This window comes from Mizuhopecten yessoensis, unplaced genomic scaffold (genome assembly GCF_002113885.1).
Source record: "Mizuhopecten yessoensis strain PY_sf001 unplaced genomic scaffold, ASM211388v2 scaffold7065, whole genome shotgun sequence".
NCBI lineage: Eukaryota > Metazoa > Mollusca > Bivalvia > Pectinida > Pectinidae > Mizuhopecten > Mizuhopecten yessoensis.
The window spans coordinates 173,862-189,054 of record NW_018406863.1 but is presented as its reverse complement, the minus strand read 5'-3'; the positions used below and the strand labels follow the sequence as shown (position 1 = coordinate 189,054).

Here is a 15,193-nt window from a genome sequence, read left to right as displayed (position 1 = left end):
AATCAAGACGGCATTTAATGAACTTCCGCGGAAGAAGAAAGTCACTTGTTTGGTTTTGATTTGCCCAGGCTTGGCGAGGACCGCTATGAATCCAAAAACATGAATAGCTACATTTTCAGTTTCTCTAAGAATCTTGACTTTCAGCGTCGACAGATGTAAATGTGAAAGTAAAGTAACAAAAAATCTACAGAAAGTGAATGTAAGGAACAGCCACTCTAGTTAGAGATTCACTTATTACGACACTTGTTTTTACTGATTAACCTCCTACTCTCCCTATATTCGTTACCAATGACTGATTCAATAGTCAATACCTTTACGCAAAGCCATTCATTTAGACATTCATTACCATATAAGACTATTGATAAACAATTTATTTTTTTGTAATCCGGTTGCATGTTCTTAAAACAAATGTTCTTGACCAGCGTACCTAAAAACAGAGTGTGTTTGCATGTGTCGATCGCAATCTCATCCACAACAACGTTTGAAGAGAAATCATCCAGTTTCGTGAAACCTTCTTTCAGCCAGCTCAGGCAAACCTCGTCCGTCGTGAAGGAATCTGGGATAACAAAGTAAGCCATTTTAAAGGTGTACTTTGATATGAATCATTTTTTTCTGTGTGCATGGGGAAACAACAAATGTACAGCATTAATGTGTTTCAAGCGATTAAAATTTGACCTCATAACGGATATTGCTAATTCATTGTTTTATTTATATATGATTATGTATGAGTTTCTGTTTCATACTAGTATGGGATTGAAACGAGTCTCAGATTTTTTAGGTGGAGTGAATGTCTGGCGAGCTAACATGAAAAAATAAATTGTAACGTGTTTTTAAATTTTAAAGGACATGGTAACGAAAACTAAATATTCTTTTTATCACATGATGAAGCACTTTTTGGGAAATTGAGAAAAATATTATTTTATAAAAAAAATTGTCTGTTTAAAATACATTCATCTTGTCACTATACCTGTTATCTACATTGTTTTATTATATTATAGAATATGGAGGTCAGCATCATTTGAAATGTTCCAAAACAAGTTATAACTATGCTGTTTTTCTTCATATAAAATTTGCAGAATAACAAAATATGTCCATATGTAGAAACACAAAAAACATCCTCGCTGAGCTAATTGTCAACTTCTGATGAAAACTATGGGTAGACATTTGACCGTAAAATGATATTGGCTATGCACTGCATTTGGCTCAAATGATGCATCAACAACGGATACCGAGCAGTAAATATTAGTGACATGTCAACAACCCTCACATAACCTCATTGTTTTGTACTCATATTAAACCCATCCCCATCACACACTCAACATCAACATTGGTTACCACCATTTAGAAATAGTAGGTTGGCCTCTGTTATGTAGTTTGGATCATACACATTAGGCTAAATATGCCGCTCGTAAACGCTGACAAACTCCACCATTGGTATTTGTACATATAGCAGCGATTCTCATGAAATCGGTCCTGGACATCTAATGTTTTGAAAGTCATTATACATAAAGCATTCCGCCCATTAACTAGGGTACATGTACCATTGTGAGATAGGGAAATGCAATTCTATTGTCTCCTGAGGTAAAACGTAAATCATGTGGGTGACAACCCGCTACTGTGTATAAGTCACGTAAAATAATGATTTACGAGAACTTTGCCTTCGTAAAACATAATTTCATGTAATCTCTAGGATAAAAAGAACACTGTTTCTCTACAACAAGGCCAGTAGATAACATAGTATACCAAAATGATACAATAGCCCACCAAGGAAATGTTCAAACTTTTGATTTTTTTTGTCTGCTTCATACACACGGAACTCTGGATCTCTTAATTTGTTTGTAGAGATCGAGATAAATTTGGCTTGGAAAATTTAACTTTTTATTTTAAACTCGTGTGAGTAATGAAAAATCCAATTAGTGACGCTGTTGTATAGATGATATACACATAATCATAATGGATACCAACCTTAATAACTAAGATTGTTAGGGCAATGCTATATTAATGCGTTTAATGTGTAGTATCTAAAATTGTGAAAACAATTAATTTTAAATTCATCTTGCTTGTAATAGCTAGGACAGTGAGAGTAACAATATTTCAACATATCTCGCCCTCAATAAAGAACTAAGGTTTTAAGAGGAATAATATTCTTATCATTTTGCATGAACAAATCTAACGTTGCGAGAGCCTGGCCATTGTACATATGTTATAAACGTATATCCTGCTCGTAGAAACCGCCCATACTAACTACTGTTGCGAAAGTCATGCCATTGTTTACATCCTTCCCGTAATAGTAAACGTTGAGAGAGCTATGCTATTTAAATGCAACCGCCCATACTAACTATACTGTCGGCAAGCCTTGCCATTTCTTACATTCTGCCCGTAGTAACTAAAATTGTGAGTGCCATTGTGTTTTTAATGTATTTCGTTCTTAATGACTACAGTTGTGAGCAAAGGGTTGTGTTGCATCACGCCTGTTACAACTAAGGCTAATTCACTACGACTCTTAACAATACTACGAGATCTTACAGCTCTTGAAGCGGACGATACAGCGCTGGTTGCCCTTAGGAAACTTTGTGTCAGACGTGGGACATTGGATCTGGACAGTTAGCCTGAAACGGAAAAAATATATAAATGAAATAAGCATAACCTTTTGCAATAAGGCAATCTGTCCTTGGCATCGTTTTGGCTATGATATAAATCTCAGATATGTATCTGGTACGCAGTTTGTTTTACACAGAGTCTAGCATTTTTTATCTACGCTATATGTATTACTAACTGTAAGATATAACGCTGCTCTCCTGACATTTACATTTCACGTCACAGCAAAACGTTTCGGTTATTTTTAGCTCACCTGGCGAAAGGCCATTATGAGCTTGTTCGATGGTTCGGTGTCGTCCGTCTGTTCACCGTTAATATTTCACATTTTAGATGATATCCTTTGCACCATAATGCCTAGATTCATCATGTTTGACATGGAACGTTTTGGTACGTCCTGCAACCTTTACAAGGTAACACATGTAAAAGGTGCCAGAAACCTAGAACGACTTCTTCTAAAGAACCATGTCACCTAGCATTATGATGTGTTGACTATTACAATCTTAAACACTTTCAGCTGAGAACAGTTCTGGAACATACATCACAAGCGATTTATAAATATATTAATACATTTAATGCGACGGTTGTCGTCTTTAACTGATATGTGATCAATACCTCTACGGTCTCGTGCGAAAACCAAATTGATAAAAATGTGCTTTCAAGTCACACATCGAATAAATATATATATTTGTTTTCGCATGACTTCATGAAAAAATAGATGCGATATATCTCTGGAAGATCTATGTCTCCCACAGCGGGCTATATGCTAGTAAAGTATCGGTATTGTGAATAAGTGGATCAGGACTAGCCGCTGTTTCAACGTTTTTAATTTTTCGCATGGCTTGCTGCGGAAACGGTATGCTGACGATATACAGGAAGTCTTCACAACAGGTTAAGGAATAATGCCAGCAAACCCAATTTACACCATCAATAGTAAAAGCAGGTGATTGGAATATCAGGAAGCAGACCCCGATAGAGGTATATTGTTAAAACCGGCAGAAGGATCACATGAAAAGATATTTTTTATTTATCATCTTTATGATGCCTTATATACCAGTAAACAATTTCAAATAGTAAATAAAACACACCTGTTGCTTTTGAGAATTGTTCCATTTGGTTGAATTCTCAAAAAGACATTAGGGAGAATGACATCATGCTGTGTTGACGTCACAGCACCCTCTGGATAAACATCCGGGCTCCAAACTAATCCCTGGTGTCGATAGGCCAGAGGTGCCGTGGTCTGTCCTGAAGGTAGGGAGGATGCATTGAAGCATACCCGGGGATCGTTCCAGGTCTGCAGTACATGTATGGTCAATGATAAATCCTGCAAATAACCGAAATAGTTTGTATAGAACATGATAAAAAATATTTTTAACAAATTTCTGTTTACATTAGATTGTAGCTTCCATAAACGACACTTGTTTCCGGGGAATCAATTCTTGACTATTTTTGTGTTTCTAAAATCTCCAAGTATGAAACCTTCAAAATAATACTGCTTTAACATTTTCATAGGATTTATATGGAATTATTAAGAGGGGGCTCCAGTTCTTTGTTATAAACCTTTCCAATATGGGAATTTGTATCCAGTATTAGGTAAGGAATATGAATCGAGATAGATTGAACATAGTTATAAAACTGTAAATTTGCATCTTAAATGATCAATAGAATGTTCACGGTACTCACAGGCGAGAGATTTGAGAGCAAATGTATTATCAGGAATAGTGTTTCGAAAACAATTATGAATTTGTTTATAAATCACTTTTCAAAGGTAAAGTGTGGTGTGTAAAGTGGGTTACAGAGGTAACAAGTAACACGCAATAGGTATTCAACGTTATGTTGAATATTACTCCTAACCCGGGAACATTGTAGTGTGAGATTCAATGGAGAATACAATGTTACACTAACAGAGGTACAATGTTGTATGGAAACTAACACCAGACAGAGACTCAATACAACATGCAAAACAACACTACCTAACAGAGGTACAACATAGTGTGACACATAGCTGGATGTTATGGAAGCATGTGCAATGGTATAACACTAGTTTCAAAACTCGTTTCTTGGATTTGTGTACATGTATATACATGTACGTAGACACGATCTTCTACGTGATAGGGACCTCACACAAAATTAAAATTAAATGTATATGGTCGCTTATTACTTTCAGATACTGCTTTGCACCGAGCTTACACAAATGTACCTAGTCTGATGTTAATTCACTAAAGTTAATAAGAAAAATAATCTACTTACAGACACACCTGCACTTTTAAGTTGAGAAATGCCGACTTTGAGACCCACTTCTATACTGTCACCTGCATAGGAGGAAATTGCAAAACTTGTTTTAGTTACTAATTGCCTCTTTCAATTGCAACATTTTTGCACAGGCTAATTGAAAAACGATGAATCTTTGCTGTGATCGATACGCTGTTTTATGAAGCACAGATAACATAAATTGATCGTGCTGAAGCTGGATTCCACATCGTATCGATCAGAATAAAGGGCTGGAACTGTTCAGCAGTGTGTTAAAAGGTAAAATAGAAAGCAAAATAAGCCAAAGTTTCAACATACAAGGAAAACATTTCAACTAGTAATAACATATATCAAATGCAATCAACCCGTAAGGTCGGGGACAGGGGACACTGGAAAAACGAACAGTAGCCAGGTGTATTGCACTGCACGTGTATCGTAAAAAAAAACTGATGCCAATTGACAACAACACCAATGGCTTATAAAGATATGGAACGGAAATCAATATTCAGGGTGACACAACTGATCAAACATACATCACCGTATATGTTGATACATTTGGATTGTTCATGAACACGGGAACAACTTCACAAGCTGTTTGTATTGAATGTGTAATACGGTGCTGCGATAACCACTTTCCTTACATGTACCAGTAGTACAGAAGGAGTATGGGGACGCCATCAAAGATACGTGGAGCTAAATTTGTATCTTTATCATTTAGTTAGTATCATGTCAGTTTCGGCAATATTTGTGTTGAAAAAAAATAATTAGAACGTAATTGTTTAGTGGCTTAAGAGAGCAATTCGACATTTTATCAAAACAAAATGATGATTAATCATTCACGATGTCAAATGGAATAGGAGATAATTGAAGTCATTTGCTGAAATACACACTGTTTTCAGTTATTACCGTCAAGTTGAATTCGTAAAAGCCTTCTGAAATGCATCAGATGACGCTCACCCAGTGAATGCGCGTTAATATGACATAAAGATGTACTGTCTTACCAGTCACTGTCCACGGTGGGTTATAGAAGTCATACGTCTCCTGGGAAATCCTCTCGTTCAACGTCTCCCAACTAAAAAGTCAAACAGAAAAGATACATACTGACAAAATCAATTTAAATAACAAAAGAAAACGATATGATGGAGGTGTTAACATAAGTGTAATTTGTCATCATTTATCTAATATATAAAGGGTTAATCTTGTTTTCAAAATTGTGTTTTCCTTTTTGAACTAAAAATGACAACAAGGGGAATGTAACATTGTTTCGTGAGCTCAACTTATTGTCCAAATTATTTTTCTTGCTCATTTTGATAAAGACATGTACATGGCTATTCAATATCAAAACCTAGAAAATCTTGCACGAATATAACGAAACTACATATTGGGTCAACACTGCTGATATGATATGGTATTTATTACGTCAATTCTGGTCATGTGTAAGTCGATGTGGTTGCGACGGTATAAGCAGTTGTGTGGAAATTGGTTATCATCAATATATACGTAGATTATGTAACGGCAAACTCCGCACCTCAAACACTCTCTACAACTGTTGTTGTATCGACTTGCTCGCAATGAAAATATCTCCTTAATTTACCTGCACAACACGTCTATTAGGGATCAGAAAATCATTTAACATTTGTAAAAATAATAATATAACCAATATATTTAATTGAAAAATACATTAAGGAAAAAAGCCGTTAGATAAGTTTAGATCATCGGGCCGGTAACAACCAGAATAAAGATAATTCAATGTGGTTGACATATTCTATAGCATGCTGACAGGTCGTGTTTAAGTGGAATTCGCGTACATATTAAACACTCAATACATAATGCTTGCACAATGAATCACGTTGATACATGTATGTTTACTGAAATATCATTCTTGCTGCACAACACGTTATAACCAGAGACCTAAAGTAAAGGTCCCGTTAATTTAGGTCTATGTTATAACGTATGTTTCAACAAGTCACATTTCAATTTAAACTTTGAATAATACATCCAACATAACATAGACCAAATAGGTCATGTAAGGTTCTATGTAACAGGTACCCCTGGTATATACATGTACATGTGCTACACTGTAAAATACTTTATCTACGCGTTTACCCATGTCTCAGAAGATTTCATTTGCGATAAAGTGGATGCTATATTAATGTTGATAGTAAATTATCTCTTACAAAAATATAAGGTTTTCCAGTGCTACATTGTACATATCTACATTCGTTAGTGTATATCTTGAAGAAATTTCCTCGTGATCTCTGCGTAATGTTTTGAGTCTGCAATACCTTTCAATTACGTTCAACCTACAATTGTTTTCTTCTATCTCCATACAAAGGCGTCTATTTATTGCTCTGGCCGGAAAACAACTAACAATGTGAAACTCTTTTTCGTTGGAGACACTGTATGATACAGAGCTAGGACTCTTCACTTTAATAAAACATGTTAAAATGGTTCCTTGATTCCCTGAGTATTCGATTGTGCATTAATATGTCATGCATGGCGTCCCAACGTGTTTATGCGAGACCATACATGGGACAGTTTTCATATATCATCAACCTTTTACTCTGTACATTTTATGGTTCCTCGACAGCAAATGTTTGTGCTATTGATTTTCGAGTTATTTACTAGGTAGCACGGTAGGTCGGGGGAGATAATTGATTTGTTACCGTATTAAACCTGACGCAGGTATTCCCACTAGGACAAATATTTTTATTTAGAAAAAATACAACCCTCACTATACAATGATGTTTGGGAATGTATTGAAGCTTGACGCTTGTACCAGGACATGCAAACAGACAATTGGCAACAAACATCAGGGACAACAAGTGGAGAATAATAAGAAGTGTAAGTTATTCTTTTCTATATCTATACGATTCTTCTCTGCCATCATATAAAAGACTTCAGTGCAGATCACTGTAAGTCTAGACTACACCTGACAAACGTAACTTATCCCCCGTAAACACAATTAGACTTACTAGTTAAACTCACTCACTATCATACAATTTAATTGATCATGTACTATTTTAGCCTTTGAAGTCCCAGTTACAGAGATTAATCAAATATTAAAGAGCTGTTACCGTCCATAAACACAATGTGTACTGGTAAAAATCATTAGCGGTCTTAATGCTTTATCAATTCCCGCATGTCATCCACATTATAGGTCGTTAGGTATTGTGTAACCATCATCTGTCGTCTATATCAAGCGAGAACATTCACAAGTTTTTCTTTTTAAAGTCGCGGCATGCTCATTAAGATATCTAGGCTGGTTCATTCAAAATCAAAATTCCGAACTGAATATTTTGGCTTTCAACTATGATTTCTTGGACGTTTCGATAAACATGGCAGACAGGGATCGTCCTTGAACAGCTAACGTCAATAAAAACGATGTCAACTGATGATAGGTAAAGTACACTCCAGGGATACTAGAACGTGTTATCTGACTAAAATGTCATTACAAGATATCGAAAAATGACACTCAATTCAAAGTCACACTATTCTGACAACGCGCTTACAAGGCATCACATCCACCCATTAAAAGCTCCAAGTTTACTAGTACATTTTGTACGTATTCTCTGCCATTTGAGAGTTCTCTTTATCGTTTTGTGTGCCTAGGTAAAGGGCTTAAATGAAAGCAGGTGTTGCACATAAATTGTCTCAAATAACTCAAAATTTCAGCGTGATAAGTCTGACTTCCTTTTCCTCGTCTAAAACAAGAAACATTTGTCATAATCGGTACAAGACAAACTAGGTCTTATTACATTTTTTTTTTATAAGTACCGTTATAATTACATGTTGGTAGTTTGAAACAGACTTTTAAACCGGATTGTCAAATTTTTAGTGACACTCTCTTTTTCGTCAACGACCTCTTTAAGACAAATGAGGATTTTGATTCGACATACATGTACATATGAACATACGTATGAGACACATATGAATACAGGTATCCTAGAAGTAGAACGGAAATCATCTTGGACCTTATATTGCCGACCAGGTCTTTAGTTAATCTTATTAGTTTGATTGCGATTTAACGTCTTCCCAACAGCTAATGTTATATGATGGCGTTGCCTTACATGTAGGAGACAACACGGAAAAGTAAGAATAGAGAAGTAAGAAAAGAAAAGATATAGATCCCAGGTGAAGCAATGGGGACAGTAGGTTCATTTTGTTTCTTCAATGTGCACTCAGCAGATGAAAATACACGATTATGTAGGGAGGATGGTGGGTAATAGGAATTAGCCGCCTCTTACGATAACAGCAGACCATTTGTTCTCGAAGCTACAGGGCATTAAAGGATATCCCCAACCCGTTTGCAAGCCGTAATAGATACTAATATTCATTGTATATCTAATAACGTAAGTGTATGGCATCATGTGAGCTGTGATATGATCAGCGACTGTTGACACTTTCGTGTTATCCATTCACAGGCACATATTTGAACAATCGATTATCATGGAAATTTTCACATCATCCTACTGGATATTTGTTAAGAGCAAATGGTTGGCGTCAGTGTGTGAATTGTCAAAGGCGAAAAAGTGTGATATTGAAATCTGGTTTCAAAGAAGCGAAATATATCACAGAATTCTGTTAAGCAGTCCCTCCGCCAATCTATGTGTTTTCGTTAAATTGCAAGTTTACTTCACCCAGTAAATGAAAGTAAATTACAATAAAGTGTATTCATTTTTCTCCGTGTTCTTTTAAAGCCCGATACAGTTGGAACAATCGTGATTACAGTGGTTGACCAAATTCCCTTAAGCTGAGCAGTTTATATATATAGGGAAAGATAACTTCAACTGCATACATATATATACTATATATATATTAGTGTATGCAAAGGATGGTGTTTAACGTGTTGATATTAAAGACTACGTACTGCACAATATTGACTATCAGACAAAATTGGACCTTCCTATTGAAGTTTTACTACTGTTAACACTGCTATGACAACAAAATGGGGCTCATTTTACAGGGGAATAGTTTCAGGACTATATATCTTTTATAAATAAAACCAATAATAATATTGGCTAAGATCATATGCCAATTGACTAATACAAACTGATGACAACCAAATGACCGAGCCAAGAAGGTGGTGGACATAGGGTTCGACTTTGACCTCTCGTTGTTTGGGACATGTTCGGCTATTTATAGGTTTTTGGCATTGGTGATTCGGAATATTTGTTTTGAATATATGTTATGTGGTTCGTATTGGTAGCATAAAACAGTTTAAGTATTTCATTTTGGGTTCAGCATGGTCTTTGTTCCCCTTGACTATTATTATTTCTTCATAAGGCGAACTGCACGTGTTGACTAACCACTTCCGGTTTTGTTTGCATCGGTTTTATTAATAAGCTACAGACATGTTAATCGCGCAAAAGTCATTGTATTGCCACTTCAACAAAAAACCTCATCCGCGTGTGATCAGCCTTTTACAATTTAACGGTTTATGATTGATTGCGTTGATTTCAAACAAACACGTGACAGCTTCTACTATGTATCATCTATTTCTGTACAATTAATATATGAATATCTACATTTAATCGATCTTGATAATAACATATTATATAGTTTTCGACCAATTGCTCTTTGTTAATGTATGTTTTCACTTGTAAACTTCTGTTGATTGGCCGTAAAACAATCAAAACAATACACTGGCTTTAGGTTTCGAAAAACAGATAGCAAATCACTAAATCCATAGTGCCTATTGGTAAACTGTTACAATTTATACAGTTTGTGCTATGACATAAGTGGTTGATTACATGGTTTCGTATTAAAACAAATCAACTTGATTTGTATATTTTCTATATTCTAGCTACAAATAAAAGCTGATTTTTCTATCTATATTTTTTTTAATTTACAAAACGTGCTTTCGGTGCTTTTTAAACGACCTAAATCGACACATGTGAAACAACACTTATAAACACGGTCCCATATATAGGTAAACATAGCCATTTTGTAGCCGTACCTTTAACGTAGTTTTCCCCTCCTGGGGCTCTTGCGTAACTCGTCAAGATGTGAAAATCCATGTGAATGGGAGCTATAGACAAAAACTAATGCAAATAACAAAGACGGTCAGACGGTATTACATCTCATCCCTCTTTGTCAGGCACAGGCCAGGTAAAACTCTGGTCAATGATCAGAATGTTATTTACCTGTTCTGTTACCTAGGGGCAAAACCCATTCTTGACAGTTTAACGGTCACTGTAATACTGTGTAACACACATTGTAAAATTGAACATAATCCTTATTAATATGTGTTCCTTATTCCATACGAGCCTTTCGGATTTGTTCATACTGTTATATTGATCAACCAATTGTACCAAATCACACAGTTATGCGGAGAGAAGCGCACAACGGGGTGAACGATTATTAAATCGCACAGTTGTGGGCACAATTTGTGGACGATGTGCAGACGGTGTGTGTACCATGTATGCACGATGTGCGCACGACATTTTCGTGCGTTGCGAGATCACACAACTGTAGTATTCCAGAAAAATACATATGAAGAAGCAATTTGTACTTCAGTTCAGTTGATTTGAATCATCTTATATACAAATATTTCATCATTGTTATAAGAAAAATAAAGTTAGAGTTCAATTAATATTCACCGATTATACATTATTTTACAACTTAGTGTAAAACATGTAACCGGTTTGAGAACAGAGTGATTTGTTTGTTATTCCTTTTATTTTATTTAACGTTCTGTCAACAGTTGAACTGACGTATTAGACATGCCGCCATATGTGTCATGCATGTGTATATGTAAGCTTAAGACGGTATGTCGATGCATTTGCCCCCTTGCAATAGTGCATATCTGATGCCGTCTTTAGAGTGCTTCCTCAATTTAATTAATGCCGAACAGAATGTAATTAAGGACTGATTACAATGTACATTGTGAGAATTGATCTGTACGATGCCTTAGCAAAATCAGTGCTTAAGGTCATAGGAGTGTATTGCTAAACGAAAGTAGGAAGTACATCCCTAGTTGAAAATCCAATGTAGGGAGACAGTATTACAACATCTGAATATTCTAATGTTTAATAATAAACTGATGAATATTGTATGTTTATTATTGACAGAACAGTGTGTTCTTTCAATAATAAAGTATTTCAAAGCAATCCAGGCATTAATTCAGTTGCTTTTTAATTAATGAGTCACATGCATCCGTTGTCCTGTACTTCAGGAAACCGGCTACTTCACTACTGTGAAGTTTTTCAAGAACGATAACTCTTACCTGTAATTCCTATGTGTATATGGTTTTATTATAAAATGTCAATTTTTAATCGTTTTTTGATAATTATTTTTACACAATTTCAGCATTTTTGAAATTGATATACATTAATGCAATACTTATCTATGTCAGTATCATTTTGATTGACATTATTTTGCAAAACATTGCGTGTTTCATTTTTTTTCAAAATTCACCCCTTTTTTACAATGATTTCCATTTAAAATCATTACAATTCTGACAACCTATATTTTTTTGGGGGCAGAAATTTTTCTTTACTTCAAAGCAATATCTACAAAATTTGAAGAAATTCTTCTGAGAAATGGCGACACAATCCTATTACCTTAACTGTGAACAATGTAACCCATTGGTTTGTTTTCTATTTCACAAGACTGAAGTATAAGTCTTTATGAATATTGCGTTTTTGGATATTGAGCAATACTAGTAAGGAGGTGAATACAACAACATATCACTTCCACCACACATACAGAAATATTGCAAACATGGAGGCACGTCCTTAAATGACCTTGGATGCTAATAGGACGCTAAACTCTGTAAAAGCACACAAATTTTACCCTTTCTCATACACCTCCATGATGGTTCTATCAAGTCAGTTCACACTGTTTTCCTAGTCACGTCTCATTGAGTTCATAATGAAATACAGCTGCTGGTTCGGTCACATGCAGACATCGTGGGACATGTAACTCAATTAAGTTAATGTATAGTGCTGTGTTTGGAAAGCTGTCCCAACTCTAGATGATTGTCAGATATACAGGGAACACATGGTTGACCATGAGTGGTCAACATCTCTATTAACACTGGAAATCTGACTAAAATTGAATTACAACTAGAAATGCATTTTACTTAAAAATATTACCAATAACCGTAGAGGGTTTGGACCAAAGTCTTACATTGAAGAAAGCACAGTATGCATCAACATTAGTGTATACATCAGATGTAACTTTCAAAATGATTTCTATATAAATATAAAAAATACGTAGTCCTTTACACGAGCATATAGTGATGCAATGTTTGTTCAACGCAGGCTGATCAACCCGTTTTCTTATGAGTCATCTAGGGGTTTAAAGCCTGACAAGACTGTGATCTGTGATATTTACACAAATTGTAAGGAGTTGAAATACAAACAAGACAGACCATATCTTCCAATACCAATGGTATGTATATGTAGGTCTGTGTTGATTATATACAACAATAGACACGTGTGTGTAACACGCTTTGATGGTGTGTAGACTTACCTGATATCACAGACAGCCTCAGCTATGTGCGGAACTATCAAAAGACACAATAAAGCGAAGGATTCCGCCATAGCCTACGTTATCCGTGACACCGACTGCTTTACAATACCGCTAATAACGTCGAGCACCCTGCGAAATCAGTGAACCTGACTCATACTGTCATTGTCCTATTGTGAATCATGAACTCATAGTGTATATCTGTATAGACTGTGGAAATCGATAGTGTTCGTCCAATTACCCATATATATTTACCTGCATTTTAATACGGGTATCTCAAATAACTACGGATATTTATTCTTGTTATTTGTGTATATATTAAATACATATGAGTAAACTAGCATTGAAACGATACATATAGTAAAGACTGAAAACAGCTGAATGAAAATGAAGTACATTTAAATTAGTGCGGATATATGCATGTATAATCAAACTTCCTCAAACGCCCACCTGTCTAAGGCGACCGTTTCCATTCCTCCTAACCGTTTCTAAAACAAAATGACAACTACATTAACTATATATATCACAAACAATTAAGAAAAAAACCACAGGAAAATGTAGGTGTGCAAAAAATGTATTGATTAGTCCATTAAAACCGCTAATTTTGATACTTACTGATGCGTTGATGATTGGTTTGGTATATTGGGTACAGCGTCCTATAAACGGCTAAGATTAATAGATGATAACATAAGTTAGTCTAGCATTATTGAATACTGAGAGCCTATACTGCTTTGGGTAGTATAATACAAATATGCTTTTGGCCACAAAGTAGTGGACTGCGATCAATTATATCAGTTGTGATATATATTATTTAGTACCAATCACTTTTAAATCTGTCAAATTCTGATTTCATGTGCTGATGGGCGAGTCGATATATTGATGGATGTGATAGATGGAAATACACATCTGACATATAACATGACGTCAGGGATTATTGTTTATTGTTTGTCGACCAATTAGCGACTACAAATTCAAAATTCCTCCCATGTGCCCATATAGTCAGAAATGATTGAAAGCGCAGCTTGTTGTGAAATGCAGACATATCAACAGCATGTAACAAATGCTAGCGTGCTAAAGAACAGCCTCATTTAAATCTGGATCACCTTGCTTATCAAAGGCGTATGTGACCTGAGCTAAACACAAAAAAAAACTTTCATTGCGTTTTACTTGGTAGAATAGATATTTACATTGTATATTATGGTGGAATATACATTCATAACTCAGGATTTAAACAATAATCGCAAATGCGCTGTTTGTCACTTATTTCATAAGACAACTAAGAAGCACTCCTAACACTGAGTAATAAATAAGATAGTCAAAATCGACACTCACAAATATCAAAACACAGTGATGTTTCAAACATACCATCAAATATCACACTAGGCATGAGAGCTATACTGTACTTTAAGTTCTTTATGACAATGATTGCATGCATGTACATTGAAACAGTCCCATGTTGTAGAAGAGAACACAGTTACAACGCATCTTCTGTATCACATTCATTGCTAAAATTGAAGAATTAATATTTCATGTTAATATTTTCGACACTACATCAACACTTTATATTAGTATCATAATCACCATTAACATATATTGAATACCTTAAAACTTGAACAGATCTATATATCTATATCGATCACCATCACCGGCTTCCAAACCTAGGGAGACACAGATAAATAAGTGAATGCTCCCGAAATGGACAATCTACAGCTAGTCAAATACGAGGTATGGACACTGCCAACGTAACGGGCTGCTTTCCTAAACCGTAACTAGTAAAGTACAGTAAAAACAGTAGGAGTTACAACTACAGACCATTGTGTGAGTGCCCTGTAATCGTACATCCGCAGCCCCCTGCATTCAGTCAACACACCTG

General features: G+C 35.4%; 1 protein-coding gene across 2 annotated transcripts in view; it reads right to left on the bottom strand.

The window, feature by feature from the left end:
• The window catches only part of LOC110453032 (glycine receptor subunit alpha-1-like), a 21,158-nt gene extending 5,965 nt beyond the window's left edge, over positions 1-15,193 (bottom strand). The window contains exons 1-6 of one of the 2 annotated variants that reach the window (XM_021501848.1): positions 15,133-15,193; positions 5,847-5,917; positions 4,846-4,907; positions 3,684-3,919; positions 2,527-2,609; positions 428-556 (exon numbers count right to left, since the gene is read on the bottom strand). In XM_021501848.1, the coding sequence (XP_021357523.1) occupies positions 428-556; positions 2,527-2,609; positions 3,684-3,919; positions 4,846-4,907; positions 5,847-5,917; positions 15,133-15,161 (610 nt within the window). In that variant the 5' untranslated portion in view covers positions 15,162-15,193. Of the gene's footprint in view, positions 1-427; positions 557-2,526; positions 2,610-3,683; positions 3,920-4,845; positions 4,908-5,846; positions 5,918-13,323; positions 13,479-15,132 lie in introns of those variants that run through there. The other variant, XM_021501847.1, reaches the window with a different exon arrangement.